The sequence below is a fragment of the Megalops cyprinoides genome, chromosome 5, assembly GCF_013368585.1.
Source record: "Megalops cyprinoides isolate fMegCyp1 chromosome 5, fMegCyp1.pri, whole genome shotgun sequence".
NCBI classification, from domain to species: Eukaryota; Metazoa; Chordata; class Actinopteri; order Elopiformes; family Megalopidae; genus Megalops; species Megalops cyprinoides.
In genome coordinates, this window is record NC_050587.1 from 20,990,366 (window position 1) to 21,006,317 (window position 15,952).

The window sequence follows — 15,952 nt, forward strand, 5'->3', positions numbered from 1 at the left end:
CACAGGGGGCGCAGCTGAGCAGAGAAAACATGGCCCTCAACTGACTTGGCAGGACACTGGAGGGAGAAACAGATTTCCCATAATATGTGTGTTGACCTTCAACCCCAGCATCTGAGGCCTGTTTCATGAAGCTTGACTGCAGAGGACCTTAATTTAGTTGACTTTGCTTCATGAAACAGGCCCCACTGAATCTCTTTCCTCCATTGACTGACTACAATCTCATCCCACAGGCAACCACCATGGTGGTCTTTGCCCCATTTAGTTTTATATTTTCCATGGAGACATGAATACAGTTTATGAGTGAAAACATTTACTTACACCATGACTGATGCAGGTTACTTCAGATGGCATTGTAGCCATGGCCTTACATCAATTAAAATCACATTTGAAGACCTACATTAGAGTTACTGTATATGACATAAATGTATAATATGTACATCTAAATTTATATACACATGTTCAAACAAATGAATACAGAACAAATGTCAGTGGACACAAAATAAACATTTAACATAATCTGCTTAGTTTTTGACCAAGCACAGAACACAACATGATAATTATAAAGATGCTTGTTATAACAGACAATGAGTCAGATGACTCAAATATACAATGCCAGAGTGAGATGAGTCCATGATTAAGTTTCTGGGTAAAGCAGGGACATACCACATGGAGCAGCAGGTGCGGTATCAAGGCAGTGGTGACTCAGAGGTCTGTGTCACAACCATGAGCTAATAGGTAATGAGATATCCACACAAGGCTGTGGGACAAGATGTTCGGAAGGATGGGGGGGGGCTGTTCCTCCTGACGTGTACTGGCGGATGTGGGGTATTGCTCCTCAATCTCTGCTACATCCAGCTTCCTCCTCTTAATGACCCAACACTCAGACCACACAAAAATCTCTGTTGGGGGGAGGAAAGGGGATTTTCAGAGTCATTCGTCCATTTTCAAGCTCAAAACCTTGTCCAATTTTGCTCCCCCACCCATGTTTGTAGAACCTACAGTTCTCAAAACCTTCCATGGCACACAATCAGACACTACAGTACAAGAAAGTAACACACAAATTAAAAAAAAAGATCAAGAAATAAAAAGAGAATAATGGTTCTTGATATGTTTGTTTGTGTAACATTCTCAGCCTCCAAAACACACTGACACAGTAATGGCCTGACTCATACCCTGGCAATTAGAGGAAACTGATTAATGAGGCTGACACACACACAAAGAATGTACTCAAGACTCAAAAGGTGCGTGCTGGTGCTACACAAATTAAAGTCCAAACAACATGAGCCACCAGGAAGGCTGTTCTGCTTTTGATTCCTGGGCATTAGCGATTAGCGCGACTTTTAGTCCAATTCTCTGCACCTCCTGTTCCACATTCACCAAGATGGTTATCTAATCATGACATTTCTTTCTAACTCTCACACATCCATTATAATCATGTGGATGAGGGCCGAAGGTCCTTATCGGCCTGAAAGCACATTTCCTGCCAGTGCAGCTGCGTACAGGAAGTAGCATCCGCTAACAACAGTAACACATGCGCATGATTAGTGCTTGGAAACAAGAGTACTACAGCATGCAGTTTCGGATCAAGTGTAAAAAAGCTGAACACAATAAAAGAAACATCACCAGAAACCATTACAGTTACCATTACAGGTAAAAGGCAGGCGCAATGAACTAAAAACCTACATCCTTGTATACAGTTAAATGGTGATGGTGATATAGATGAATAAATGCACAATCATGATCCTGAAATGGTGTTTCTGTTGATTGCATTTGGGATTAGTTTCCTTTCCCTACCACTACAAATATAAAGCTTGCATCACTGTTACCACAAATACCATTTAACAATATAAAGTGTTTAACTGTTTCATAGTGAAAAGGTCAACTTTGTAGTTATGAACGGATGAAAAATGACCTCCATCAGCATAAAGGCATGTCATAAAAGCATATTTGGAAAAGTGACTCATGTTGTCTTGCCAGGAAGACCTCCGAAAGCAGCCGTGGCCTCTGCTTAAGGCCATTGTGCAATGAAAAGTATTAAGCAAATTCTCGTCATGTGTATCAGTATTCTCCAGCTGGATTTCTTGCAATTCCCCCTCCCCAGTAGGGAACTCCAAAATCAGCAAATTTGGGTCCAGACAACCCCGCCTCCTCAGAGATGTGCTGTGGCTCACAACTTCATTTGGGAATGAACAGTGGCCAGAGCCTCAAACCCCTCACAGTATCAGGGAGATTACATGATCGAGAGGCATGCAAGCCTCTGATTTTCTGCCCTTAACAACATACCAAAGATCAACATGTACACCTGCCATCCTCACTCCAGACCACATAGTGTAAAATTCTGATTCTGATCCAGGAGCAGTCGCTGGGGACAGAATGTGCGTACACCACTTGCCGTTGCCTTCAGCGCTGTTTACTTCAGAAGGACACACTGTGATTTGTGTGTCGGTCCAGTGCACCACCTTGTGGCCTCTCTTGAATTAACTTACCTGAACGGCTTTCGCAGTACATAAAGGGTTTTGAGGATTGGAGATGGTGATTCTCCAAAAATTCAGACAAATGGTACCCGTTTGCTTGGATTTTTTTTTTTTTTTTTTTCACTTCAGTACAATGTGACTATGCAAGAACCCATGATCATATTACTCTGCAGATGCACAAAGCATCAGGGCAGTGCATGGAACTAGTCAGACTTAAGAGATGAAAAATTCAAAATGACAAGACAGCACTACATACAATTACAAACTTAAACATACAGGTAATACAGACTACAGAATATATACATATGTGGCTTACATGTTTTTATGATATGACTTTACTGGCCCAGGGACAAATTCATTGCAATGATGTACAATTATGTACATTTACTAGTACATCCAGTACATCTAGTACAGTGCACAGAACTATTGTGAACTGTAAATTTATCATCAACAGCAAAGTGATCAAGTCCTACCAAATAAATCAACTAACTGCTGACAGTCTCTGACAAAAAGACACCATAAATACCTTTGGATGTTAATTTATTTTTTTAGAAAATTTACACAAACTGCATTGTGTGGGCTATATACAATCAGTCAGCCAAAAACAACCATCCAAGCCCTAACAGTTGCATGAACAGCACTGCACCTATGGCTCCCATATCCTGTGAGGTAATTGTGTTCCTATGAAATCCCTTCTCCAAGAGCAGGCGCAGGTAAGAATTTACACTCAGCTCTCTCTCTCTCTCATGGTTAATAAAGGAACTGCAATTTTGAGTGATCGCAAAGCACTTATCGGTGGCACTTCAGAGGACTTTTTCTTGGCGAGACTTCAAAAACCCCAATCAAAAAGTTAATATTTAAACTTATCCACAGTGATTGAGTTCCAAGAGCAGACATCTTAAGATGACGATCGCTCTGCGAGTCTGCATTGTTGGGGACGCTGTAGTGTTGCACCAATATCCAGGCACAATTCAACGTGGGGCAGGTTCTGAGGCAGGGACTGGCTCCTCCAATCAGGGCTGGTATTCCTTCAGCAGCTGGTTGGCAATGACTAGCCTCTGGATCTCGCTTGTTCCTTCGTATATCTCTGTTATGCGCGCGTCGCGGTAGTGTCTCTCCGCAGGCATGTCCGTCACATATCCCATTCCCCCCAACACCTGGATCGCCTGTGAGGAAGGGAACCAAATTCACAGTGTGGGAAACCGGTACGAGCGGTGTGCACAAACGCGTGTAGAATGGAGTCTCTGTAGTTTACACTTTCATTTCACAGCAATTCTCATCAGTTCAGAGGAATTTTTGAAACGGTGAACAGTTTAATGAGGCCGACAGTCTGGCACACCCACGCACACACGTGCATATACGCGCGCGCACACACGCATGCATAAACGTCTGTAGAAACACACGTGCCCTCACCTGGTGGGAGATGAAAGTAGCTGCCTCTGATGCTGCCAGTTTGGCCATGGCAGCTTCCTGTGGGAGACAGACAGACGTAGCCAGGTGTTACACATGCTATTGAGACTGTGTGTGTGTGTGTGGGTGTGTGTGTGTGCACACATAAGTGTGTTGTGTACATCTGTGTGTGCATGCGTCTGTGTGATTGAATGCATGTGTGTGTGTATTGGTGAATGTGTGTATAATTTTATGTATGTGTACCTGCCTGTCTATGTGTGTGTATATGTGTGCATGCATGTGTCAGTGAATGTGTGTGTGTGGTAAAATACTGGACTTGCCTTGGAGAAGGGCTTTTTCGCATCTCGCAGGAGGGCAGATTTCCACGTGAGGAGACGAGCACTCTCTAGCGCCACTGCCATGTCTGCCAGTTTAAACTGGAGGACGGAAACATACGATTACACACATCACTCCACATCTGCACACAGAGATGAGTTCAAAGGCAAACACACGGAAATACAGAAATCTGCTCCCACACAACCGCACTTCTGTGCAAAAACATGGTCCCGAACAACCATACTTCTCTAGAGAGACATATTCCCACACAGCCACACTACTGTACTGGGACATGTTCTCATACAACCACACTATATTACAGTGACATGTTCACAATCATCCACACTACTGTACAGATATGTTCCCACACAACCACCCTACTGCACACAGACATGTCCCCACACATCCACAGTACTATACAAAGACATGTTCCCACATAACCACACTACTGCACAGAGACCTATTCTGACAAATCCACATTATTGTACAGAGACATGCTTGTACACAACAGCACTACTGTACAGAGACATGTTCACACTTCCGCCCTTCTCCGCAGATGTTCATTAGAAAGATGCATCACTTTTTGAGAGCTGCGGTTTGCGTGTTTCCTGCAGCCCATTCTGGACGATGTGTCGGTGTGGGGGGTGTACCTGGATAGCCTGCATCTTCCCGATGGGCGCCCCGAAAGCTGTCCTCTTGTGGGCGTAGTCGGCCGCGCAGTCCAGCGCCGCCTGCGCAATGCCCAGAGCCTGAGAAGCGATGCCGATCCGCCCGCTGTCCAGCGTTTGCTAAGAGGAAGGTCCCGGGAGAACCACCGCTTTACAATCACCAGTTCAACAGGCCCCATTATCAGGCACAAACATCCAAGGCTTTAGAGCCATTGAAGCAGCAGATAATTTACTCTTGGCACACCAGGTGAGTCCATTTCTGTCCAAACACTCGCTTCACAACAAAAGAGACTGTGGGGAACTACATGGCTGGGCTGTGCCAGCGTCATGTTCTCTACACATCAAGTCTTCTATATATCAAGCAGGAACATCCACAAACTTTTATGAGTAATACACAGCCATGCAATGGGGATGTGTATTTAAATGTTACTCATACACAATGTGAATGATACCTTTCAGTCAAAACACTTAAACTACAATGACTGAATGAAGGACATGAATGGTTTTTTGGATCACACCTGGAATGCAATAATTTTATATCTGTTTGAAACATCTTAGTGCCAAAGAGCCTGGTTGCTATGGCTACCAGCATCCTCACTGTGTTCAGGTTAGTGGGATGGGTGGGGTGTATGGGATGTGCAGGGCGTGGGGGGTGTGAGGGGTGTGAGGGGCACCCTACCATGGCGATCTTGAAGCCCATGCCACGTTGGCCCAGCAGATTGCCCAGTGGAAGGCGGCAGTCCTCCATGATGAGGTTGGCAGTGGATGAGGCGCGGATGCCCAGTTTGTCCTCCTTCTTACCCAGAGACACTCCAGGGTGGGGCAGGGGCACCAGGAAGGCACTGATGCCCTTGCAAGAGTGACGGAGAGGAGCCAGAAAGCACGGGCAGAGTGCCAAGTGTCAGGACGAAACAGACTAATCGACTCTATCCAGCAATTATCCTGGTTTTTCTGCCCAGGTTTTATGTTTATATTAGAGTTAACTTCATTTACAAACCTGACCTTTCTACCAGCCTTTGATCATGTACACAATGGGTTCTTACAATTTAATTCAAGAGCTCTATAATGAAATAATACCATTTCAGCAATAAATCCAGGATTATTGTTTTGTTGCCCATAATTCTATTGTCACTGAAAATTCCCCACATGACATCTGCATTGTAAATCAGGGTTAGGCAACTGTAGGCTTCAAGATAGTGAACAGTTAGAGCTTCCAGTGCACCGCAGACCTAAACTACATCGAGATCCACAATGCACAGCTACAGTGACTGGTTACTCTCGGTCTGAAGTGCATTTTTATTTCAAAGACGCCTCCAAAACCAGAACAATTACGCTTCAGATTCCTGTGGACACTGTACGTGTTTTCAGTGAACACAATTGCCAAATTCTGCCATCGAAAATACATTTCAGGCTAACAAAGTTATGATTTTTAAGGTCTGAGATTATGAGTTTGTTCAACTGGACTATCTGTACAGGTGTGAACAGAGCAGACTGTCACACAGGTGTGCATTTTGAAAACGTTACTTACTTACAAGTACAAACAAATGAGAACATTTTAAATTGTTGTTTTAAAAATCGTACTTATTAAATGTGTGCAGAGAGGCACACAGAGAGGTTATAGGCACGTTTGCCTAACGTAGGCCTGCAGATTATGCAGATTATGTAGGTTTGTGAGAATGCATTCCATGGTGTAATTACGGAACAAACTCATTTCCTCAGGCAAATTTATTTTTACAACAGACAACGAAGTCTTATCTTGAGTTGCCAGTCTCATCTAATCTTATCTTGTGGCGTTTCCCTCCCTGCTATTGGCAGTGCCAGGCTGGGCATACCTTGTGTTTGAGGCTCTTGTCTGTGGTGGCGAAAACAACGGCCGCGGAGGCGTCCCAGCTGTTGGTGATCCAGGCCTTGGTGCCGTTCAGCACCCACTCATCACCCTCAAGGCGTGCCATGGTGGAGGCTGCACCTGCGTCACTGCCGTTACCTGGGTACAGAGGGAGGGGAGGGGTCGTGTGAGCACCAATCCACCACCTGAGTCATAGTTCTGGGAGTGGGAGGGGCTTAAAGCTCTTGGGGCTCAAGTAAATCAATATGACTGGTCCTGACCAGTCAATGTCATAGGGCAGCTGGACAGGAACTGGAGACTACAGAACCTTGGATGGAGAAGAGCCCACAAGGACCACAGTCCTGCTCTAGGACCACATGGGGTAGGGGTCTGGGGCAGCCCAGACAGTCCAGAGTGTCTGTGCTGTGCAGTCTGGACTGCAGAGGCTGTGCAGCAGTGTCTGCACTATGGAGTCTGTGTGGTAGAGGCTGCAGTACCTGGCTCACTCAAGGCAAAGCAGCCCACTTTTTCTCCAGTGGTGAAAGGAGGAATCCACTCTTTCTTCTGCTCTTCAGTGCCAAACTTAAGGATCGGGCCCAGATAAAGAGACTACAGGGAGGACAGATCGGGGATATACAAATTATAAACTATACACAAATACAGAAGCAAGCTCAAACAGGCACAAACCATAACACCAACAGAGACCAGAGATTATTTCACAGGAACCCGCACAGTGACTACAGGAGCGCTCACTGACAAAACTGCAAAGTCACTCCAACACATTAACACGCGGACATATGTACTCTATGTGCTACGTGGACAAGCAGGTAAAGGGGGAAGTATACGCACTAAGATATGGAGAAACACACACACTCAGACAGACATATACACACAAGCACATGAACACACTGACGTTGTTGACGCTGACGATGACCCCTGTGGAGGCGCATCCCCTGCTCAGCTCCTCCACAGCCAGACTGTAAGCCAGGTAGTCGAGGCCAGCACCTCCCAAACTCTCTGGCACCTCCACCGCCATGACTCCCAGCTCTCCCAAATCCCGCACCTGACAGAACAGAGCACAGAGACACCTCTTTGCATCACCTGCTAGAGATAACCGACAGGACTCCGGCTCCAAAATGAGACCACGTGGGCAGCACCCAGGATGTCACTTTAACTTGTTACAATTAATTTCTGAAACAGCCATGAACCTGGAAAAACAGCACCTCACACAAAAAACAGTTACCATGGCAGCATATGCACCTTGCAGTGGTATTTTTTTTTTTACCATGTTTCCCGTTCTACAGAGCAATAAATGGATGTGCCTACACAATTCTGGTGTGGTGCACAATACATCAGTTGCGGTAAACTGCAGTAGCTGTCACAGGCAAACACTGGCTCTGAGAGATGGGTTAATCTGCCTTGCTGCTAACTTCCATCCCTCAGTACCTGCTTGGCAGGGTAGGCATGCTCCCTGTCCAACTTGGCAGCGATGGGGGCCAACTCTCTGTCTGCGAAGTCCCTGCATGTCTGTCTCAGCATCTGGTGAATTTCGGGCAACTCGGCCAGCTGGGACAAACAGCGCAAGCCCCGCCCCACTGCCACACCCAGTGCTGAGAGAGAGAGAGAGAGAGAGAGAGAGAGAGAGAGAGAGAGAGCGAGAGAGCGAGAGAGAGAAAAAGAGAGAGAGAGGGAGAGGGATTCAGTACTGACTGGGATGAAAAGGTTTAATAATTGTAAGCTGATTAAGCATCTGTCTGAATTCAAAAGTTAAAACAGTTATTAACAGGCTCAGTTATGGAGCTTTAGAACAAATAAATCTATTCTTGTTTTAGCCGGTGGCAAGAGGACTTTGGTTACCTGTCAGAGACTTCCCAACACTAAGCACTAAGCAGGTAGCAAGTTGAAGAGTTAAACTATTAGTCAGTGCTGTTAACTGAGACCACAACAGGTCGCTCCAGACAAACAACCAAATCTTCACCCTCCTTACAGGCATTCCTTCTACTGCCGTGCTCTGTTGGTTTTGACAAAGCATGTGCTTAATTTAATTCAGTTTATCTTTCTTTCAGTGACAAGTAAAGGCAGTTACAGTTATGAACCATTTAGTCTCTAGTCTCTGTTACCACAATGAAAGAGAAATGTAGGTCTGCAGCACCATATGTCTGACCATTTGTCTTCGCTCAATACACTTACCAAGGACTTGGTTTCGCTGTAGGCCATGAAACATCACAATGGGTTTACACATAGCCAGTGAACAAAGACCATTTCTTTATTGTCTTAAAAAAGAGAACCTGGCTTCATTACCAATTGCAGTCAAAGTTTAAGTGAACAGCAGCCAGCAGTCAAGAAGACCTTATGATTGCATGTCAATGTTGGTTAACTGATCATCCTGACCACAGATCAAGTTGGGACATGACTACAATGAAAAACTGCCACAACCTTTGACATATAACTGAAGATTAGCAGTTCATTATACAAGACACCCCCTTACTGTCAAAACAACTAATCAAAAAGAAGCCTGAAAATAACCGGTAGCCTAGTAGCCATGCAAATACTTCACACAATCAAAGAACACTTAATCTATGATCTACACTATCAGAACTCCGTTTTGCAGTTTGCGGTCACTATCACCTCCTATAGTTTGTGGTCACCGGTCATGCAACAATCGCACTGCTATATTTAAGTAAAATCCATGTGCCTAGCAAAGGGGACAAGTTTCCTCATTCCTCGTGCAATGTTATTTCTACCACACTATGTCACCTAAGAGAAAATGTACAAAACATACTTCAGTGGTGGTTTAGAGTATTCAAACATGTACAAAAGTGCAAACAACTCAACCGTTCGCGGTAAGAACAAGCAACCTGAGCAACATCGTCGCGGTTCAGACTAAAATAGGTGAAAGGTCACCATTCGTCAGCGCGAACGCGCTTACCCTTGCCCCAATTCGGAAGCGAGCATGTGGACAAAGCGACCGCTTTGGGCTTATTATTTATTATTTAATTATATTATTCGATCTACATATAGTGGAAAACACCACTCATCATTACAGTTACAGTCTGCATTTGGTGACACTGCACACCCCCTCATAAACGAGCATTCACATGTTCGGTAGCAAAAACACTGTCCTTAGCTAGATTTGGTGTTCCAAATAAGCGTAATATGTAGTTAAATAAACAAATTACTAGCTGTGCTGTATTAGGATAGTCTACATAAAGCAAAGATGGATTCGACTTCATGCAAATGTAATATACTGCTATGGTGGCTAATTAACGTTATCCATACTCTTGGCTCAAATTAATGTGCCTTGTTAGCACTTTTCCTTAAGATTACAACGGACTTAGCCGAGTACAACACTGTGGTTTGACTCTGAGGGTTAGCTAACGTTGTTCATCATAGAATAGTTAGTTTTCAAGCAGTCAGATTCATTAGTACACGGAAGTCCTGAGCTGACCCCATCCCAAATCGAACTACTGCAGGCTACGCTATCTAGTCTAGTTCATAAACAGACAAGAAACAACATTAGCTCACAGTGGCGCATAAAATGCTAACCCGACAAGATGGACAACTACTCTAACGCTAATGCAGATGATTAAAGTGAATTCAGCAACTAGCCAGCATATAGCTAACAAAATTAGACTATCTAGCCTAGCTAGCTAGGTCGTTACATTTCTTAACCTACATAATGTTAGGAAACCCAAATTATTCATTACAATTATTAATTACAACTTTCAACAACTTTCTGTCACCTTTAAGCCACAACCTAGCTATCTAGCTACTAGGTTGTTTTAGTTGACATTGTTATTGTGGGCGATGATTACGAAATGATTGTCCATTGGTTATGTATTGGTAGCAAGACTAGCTAGCTTGCTAACGTTACCTAAAAGTAACAACAGCTAGACTAGTTAGCTGTCATGCAGTGTGTATACAGTGTCACTCCCCAAAACACAGCATTAATATACACTGATTGTCATCATCTTCTTAAAATGTAAACTATACGTTTCACCCCCTGCTACGCATCATTAGCTACTGACCTTTCCGAGCATTGAAAAGAGCATACATGTCGGGGCTCCGCTCCTAAGGGTTACTGCCATATGACGTAGCGGCACCGCTGTTAGTTCCCTTCCATTTCTTCGTCGGTGTTCTGTTGAGCACAAAGAAACTCGCAGGCTCTTTACCGCCACCAATGGTGCTGGAGTAAAACAAGAGACATCCATCTGAAGACATTGAACCGACAATCATCCGATGCGTTAAGAAATCGTAAGCTTACGTGATAGTTCGACTAAATGAAAAACGCCTCTTCTGTCCTGTGGATACGTATTTTACTCTAGTATTTTTGGTGTTGTGGTACAGTGTTTACTGAGGCGGACTTGTTAACCGAAGCTTGCAGATTCGATATCTATGCTGTGCTGTGGTTTTCAGATAGAATACCGTAGATGTTGTGTACACGTTGCTCTGGATTCAGGATGTTAAGTAAATACACAATGAGAAATTTATAGTTATATGTGGGAAATGATCTCTGAAAAATCATTGTGTCCAACCAGTCCTAATGTGCAGGGTAAACACTTGCTGTCTGTAGGGTCTACATAAATAGACCGGATAACCAGCACGTCATTTTTAGTGTAGGTGTTACAAAGTGTTGTAGGTATTTACTCGAACCATTTTCTCCATCACTACTGAGTAGTGACTTAATATACAATGTTCAGGGTAATTTTGAAACATTTGTGTCAAAATATTTTGGTATCTTGGTCATGTAATCCATTTTTTATTTTATGGAGTTGTTTAATTTTAAAATTTATTGTATTTGCATAGTTTTGTTTTGTATTATTTTTAGGCATGAATAGGTAATCCATACTGAACACACTCAGTTTTTCCCTCCTGCTTGATTAACCCATCTCAGAGTGAAAGATGGTAGTGAAGCCAATGATAAAATCAGTGGAGCATCAGAGGTGCAGCACTCCCAAGTACTGCAATGTAAATATGTAGAAGAACCAATAAGGGAGAGACAGGGGGATGGAAGTCAATGAAGACAAGGCAACCAAAAGAATTTGTTTTCCAAAACAGATTTATTATTGACATCATAAAAAGTCAGTCAGATGTCCGTTACGATGCTGTAATTCTTTTATCTTTTTTCAGGTTGAAGTCAGAGGGTTGATTGGGGTGGGATAAAAAGCGCTGTGAGCCCAGTGCAGTGCCGGAGGTTGCCAGCAGGGGGAGCTCACTTGCTGGCAGCGGTGAAGGTAAAGCAGCCACGCTGGTGGAACTGCATGTCCCTCACACGGCGCATGGACTGTATCTGAGGCTGGAAGGCACAAAACTCATTGTAGTGTCTGTAGTCGCCACACTCAAACAGGTACTGGTAGCCTCTGTAGCCAGGGTACTGGTAACCGACCCACCTGCAAAAGAAGGAGAGAAACAAGAGATAAAATTAGAAAGATCATGGAGCCACACACAGATAATGGGCAATTACCCTAATAGGTGTATTAGGTATATATTACAGTGTTTCTTACTGGTTATTGTCAGCCGTGATAAAGCTTTCATACTAATTAGTTACACTCTATTCCAATGACCCATAGAACCCCACTTAGCTACTCTGTTCCTAAATGAAATATTCCACCATTCCTCCAGTTCTCCCTGCTTGGCTCAGTGTACTTACGCTCCTCCGGAGACTCTCACGCTGCCCACCCTGTCGCAGAAGCCGTGTGCCCAGAGGGTGGGCACATCATCTTCCTGGATCTCCATCTTGTTGCCCTTGAAGTCAGACAGCTCGAACAGACAGATCTTGTGCTCCTGGGGGTCCTGAAATCCCAGAGAAGAGGATGGGAGGAGTGAATTAGCAGGGAGGAACCCATGTCCTTTATTGCAGACCACACAGTCAAACTATCAGTAGTTACTACATGTGTGAGTAGTAAGCACCAAGCAATGTGTGAGGGTGTCTAATGTCGCTGGCACAGTGTGGCACCAATGTGTGGTTCAGTGGTGGAGTCAATGTCACTGTGTTGTCAAGTAAATATGTTAACCTCAGGGCACTATTACAGTGTATGTGGCTCAGTTAGTACACTGGCAGATTGCTGCGCTCCAAATGCATTGCCTAGCGTCCCGTCTCACCATGCGGATGGGCCTGAAGGACATGATGCAGTCGCTGCGGTAGCTGTTGGACCAGGTATCCCAGCGAGGATACTCCCCCTTCTCCAGGATGAACATCTCCCCACGGAAATTACTCTGCTCCCAGGCAACCCAGCTGGAGGAAGAGAGAGCAGGGGAAGGGGAGGATTTGGGGAGGAGTGGGAATGATGAAGGGATGGGGTAAGGAGAGGGATGAGAGGATAAGGGGAGGGGGTGGAAAGAGTGTGTTTTGGGGGATGGGAGCAGGGGTGGAGAAATGGATGGGTGAGAAAAGGTGGAGACAGGGTTAGGTTCAGCTAGAAGGCAATTACAGAACTTTCCGGATGAAAGTTAGGCCTGTACACCAACAACACTGGCTGCTAACTATTAATTACCCTGGTTAAGGTCAATGATGTTTTCCTCATGCATCTGGATAGTTACGAGGATGACAAAATTACGAGAGGTGTCACAAGAAAGTCACAAGGCGCAGAGCGCTAGGGGCAGATATACCCAGACTGGGATATCAGAGCATTTCATTGTCAGGCCAGTCCTCTCAGCCTATTGGACTAAATATTCATTTTCAAGAATGCAATCAACAAGCTAACAAACTATGAAAAAATGGGAACACGATGATAAATGACTAATATCCTGGATCCACTGCATCTGGACCCAAATATGCAATAAGTGCCAATCAGCAGATGTAAGTGGGGCTTTGCACTGTACCCCATGGTCGCATTAACTTCTTTTCAAATTCCAGATCATTTCCATAGAGATGGGTAGCTAGGCAGTCTTTTGCTTGGCATAATTGTGATCAGAATGTGTTTGTTACTGTGATGAAAGTTGCCAGGGGGATGACTTACGGGCCACACTCCACGCGCAGACTGCGCACTCTGTCCATGCCATGGTCGCACATGTTCACACACTCGTTCTGGATCTCTACCATCCTGCCCTGGAAGTTCTCCTGATCGTACAGCATGATCTGTAGGGGGGAAGCAAAAGTGGTGTCACCCCCTAAACCATCTTTGTCATTTAAATGTCTACTGTATCCCTGTGTCCGCTGTGTCTACTGAACCGTGCATGCGTGTGTATGCTCTGACTGACTGTTGTGCTGCATTCATGTTGCTCCTCAAAAACCCTGCCACCTCACTTACAGTATAAACAGTTTTTTACTGAGATGGATGGATGTTTTAAGTGGCTCTCTTGTGCAAATAACCTGTCCAGTCAAGACACACTGTAGTTAAAAAGCGCTTTGGTTATCGCTGAAAAGCGCCTCACCAGCTAACAGACACTGAAGAGCGTTGTCTATTTTTTGGAATCTGGGGCCTGCTTAATTGACAAGGGATAAACAGTAAACATCCCTGTCTTTGGAGAAAGGTGAATTAAGGTGGTCTTCAGGCCAGGTGAGGTCTTCAGAACCAAGAACAGGTTGTCTCAGTACTTAGTGCTGCTCATTTCTCTGGAGGGATCCAGTCTTAGTGTACCTCATTCCAATGCTGTCTTCTCAGTCTCTGAGATATAAATCTTTCTATTTGCCATTAAGCTGGTCCCAAAGTAATTTGTGTCTTGCTATTGTGGAGCAGCAGTGGATGGCAAACACCAGGAAAGGTGCCAGCTGATATATATTCACTATGTTTAGCTCCCTAGTCACACATCAGTATTCATACTGGCACTCATGCAATCACATTGGAGAATGTTGCCCCTCTCACTAGCTCTCCTAGAGACCACTTCACATTCAACAGGCTCCAGTTCAGCACAGTGCTGTGCACAGGAGTGCCTTTAATATTCTAAATCTGTGCTGTAGATTTGCAGTAAATACTTCCATGTACAGATCACCAGGGAATGTATTCATTAGCTTGTCAGCTAGCTGTAGTTTGGTCTATGTGTTCTTGTGCTGCATCTATGCTATCCGCATACTTACTCTGTAGTTACCCATGCTGGGGTCCCCGGTCTTGGTGGCCTTGCTGGAGGCAGCGGGGGCAGGGGTGCCCTTGTCCTTGGCATCAGTGCCCTGGCTGGCAGCGGACTTGGCAGTCTGAGACATGGCGAAGGTTCAGAAGAGTCTGGAGGAGGAGAGAAGGGGTGAGAGAGATTAGTGACTGTGGGGAGGAGGTGAGCGCCCCCTGCTGGCCATGGCAAAGAATCTACTGTGAGCTGCTGTGTGTGGGCTGATCAGCAGCCCGTAGTCCCTATGATGCCCCTCCCTTGTGTTCTGGAGCCTTGGAGAGCTTCCCGAGTGAGCTGGGACAATGGAGGGGGTCAGCATGCCAGACTGGAGGCTTCTGGCCCAGGCAAAACCTCCCTGTGTTCCAAACCAAAGCCCTCGCGCTCATGTTGCAGAGCCTATTTCCCAAGTATGGCCCTCTTCCAGCCTCCAAAAAATAGCTCCCCAAAGGGGCAGGGTAGGCCTCTTCCTCCACAGAGTGTGCCCCCCTCTGGAATCTGTGGTGGCACTGGTACAGAGCCAGATTGTCCGGGTTGGATGGGTGTCTCAGAGGCAGACAGGCCAGGCTGTGAACTGGAGCCATGCCCTCTGTTGCTCTGCTTGCTTGCGGGTGCCTACGCTGGTGGGCGCTTACCTGCGTGAGTACAGCTTGCAGTGCCGTGTGGGTTGGCTGGCTCGTGCTGGCCTTCTGAGCCCAGCGCCCAACCTTTTATACCCTGGCAAGGGGAGCGTGGAAGGGCTTCGCGCACAAAAGAATCACCCGTGTCATCAGAGTTGGCCCGCGCCTAAGCCCGCCGGTCATCGCATCGACCAGAATGCTCGCCCGATGTCCGTAAGCACTTTGCTGTCAATAGAAATCCCTGAGCGAGGCAGTTTCTGCCTGGAAGGCCTGGCTGTAAGCTATAGACAGCATATGGATGGTAGGAATGTATAGGCCAGAGGTCAAATCCAGCTAATCCCCTGCACTCTCCCTCCCCTCTCTCTACCTGTCTCTCTGTCTCTTTGCCTTTAACAGAGAAAACAGAGACTTTTGTGGGTTTTAAAAATTGATTTTCTTCCTGTTTTAACTTGACTTTTAGTGATTTTGGTTTATTTTACTGAACAATGAACTCGGAATTTCGGAAAAGATGCTGCCTGACTGGTGAACCTTAAGGTCAAAACAAAATGGCTAAAGAGGAGGGCAAAGATCCACAGTGAAAGAGATTACTGAGTTTAGAAG

At 45.3% G+C, this 15,952-nt stretch overlaps 2 protein-coding genes across 2 annotated transcripts; both read right to left on the reverse strand.

Annotated features, from left to right (window-relative positions):
• Positions 1-2,789: 2,789 nt before the first annotated feature.
• On the reverse strand, positions 2,790-10,791 carry acads (acyl-CoA dehydrogenase short chain). Its single transcript, XM_036529307.1, has 10 exons — positions 10,721-10,791; positions 8,139-8,302; positions 7,606-7,755; positions 7,190-7,301; positions 6,700-6,851; positions 5,547-5,717; positions 4,850-4,987; positions 4,205-4,300; positions 3,888-3,944; positions 2,790-3,640 (listed from the first exon to the last, which is right to left on the reverse strand). The coding sequence occupies exons 1-10, from the start codon at positions 10,746-10,748 to the stop codon at positions 3,488-3,490; spliced, it is 1,221 nt and encodes a 406-aa protein (XP_036385200.1). The 5' UTR covers positions 10,749-10,791; the 3' UTR covers positions 2,790-3,487.
• A 1,057-nt stretch (positions 10,792-11,848) lies between these two features.
• On the reverse strand, positions 11,849-14,833 carry crybb1 (crystallin, beta B1). Its single transcript, XM_036529041.1, has 5 exons — positions 14,710-14,833; positions 13,652-13,770; positions 12,795-12,927; positions 12,343-12,485; positions 11,849-12,082 (listed from the first exon to the last, which is right to left on the reverse strand). The coding sequence occupies exons 1-5, from the start codon at positions 14,830-14,832 to the stop codon at positions 11,905-11,907; spliced, it is 696 nt and encodes a 231-aa protein (XP_036384934.1). The 5' UTR covers position 14,833; the 3' UTR covers positions 11,849-11,904.
• Positions 14,834-15,952: the final 1,119 nt, after the last annotated feature.

Bases quoted from the DNA above. Each gene is read 5' to 3' on its own strand.
- acads (XM_036529307.1), bottom strand. From the start codon at position 10,748: ATGTATGCTCTTTTCAATGCTCGGAAAG. The intron at 7,756-8,138 runs GTACTGAGGGAT...CTGTTCTGTCAG, and splicing joins ATGCCTACCCTGCCAAGCAG to GTGCGGGATTTGGGAGAGCT. The intron at 3,945-4,204 runs GCAAGTCCAGTA...TGTCTCCCACAG, and splicing joins CGAAAAAGCCCTTCTCCAAG to GAAGCTGCCATGGCCAAACT.
- crybb1 (XM_036529041.1), bottom strand. From the start codon at position 14,832: ATGTCTCAGACTGCCAAGTCCGCTGCCAGCCAGGGCACTGATGCCAAG. The intron at 13,771-14,709 runs GTAAGTATGCGG...TCCCCCCTACAG, and splicing joins CCAGCATGGGTAACTACAGA to ATCATGCTGTACGATCAGGA. The intron at 12,928-13,651 runs GTAAGTCATCCC...CTCTTCCTCCAG, and splicing joins CTGCGCGTGGAGTGTGGCCC to CTGGGTTGCCTGGGAGCAGA.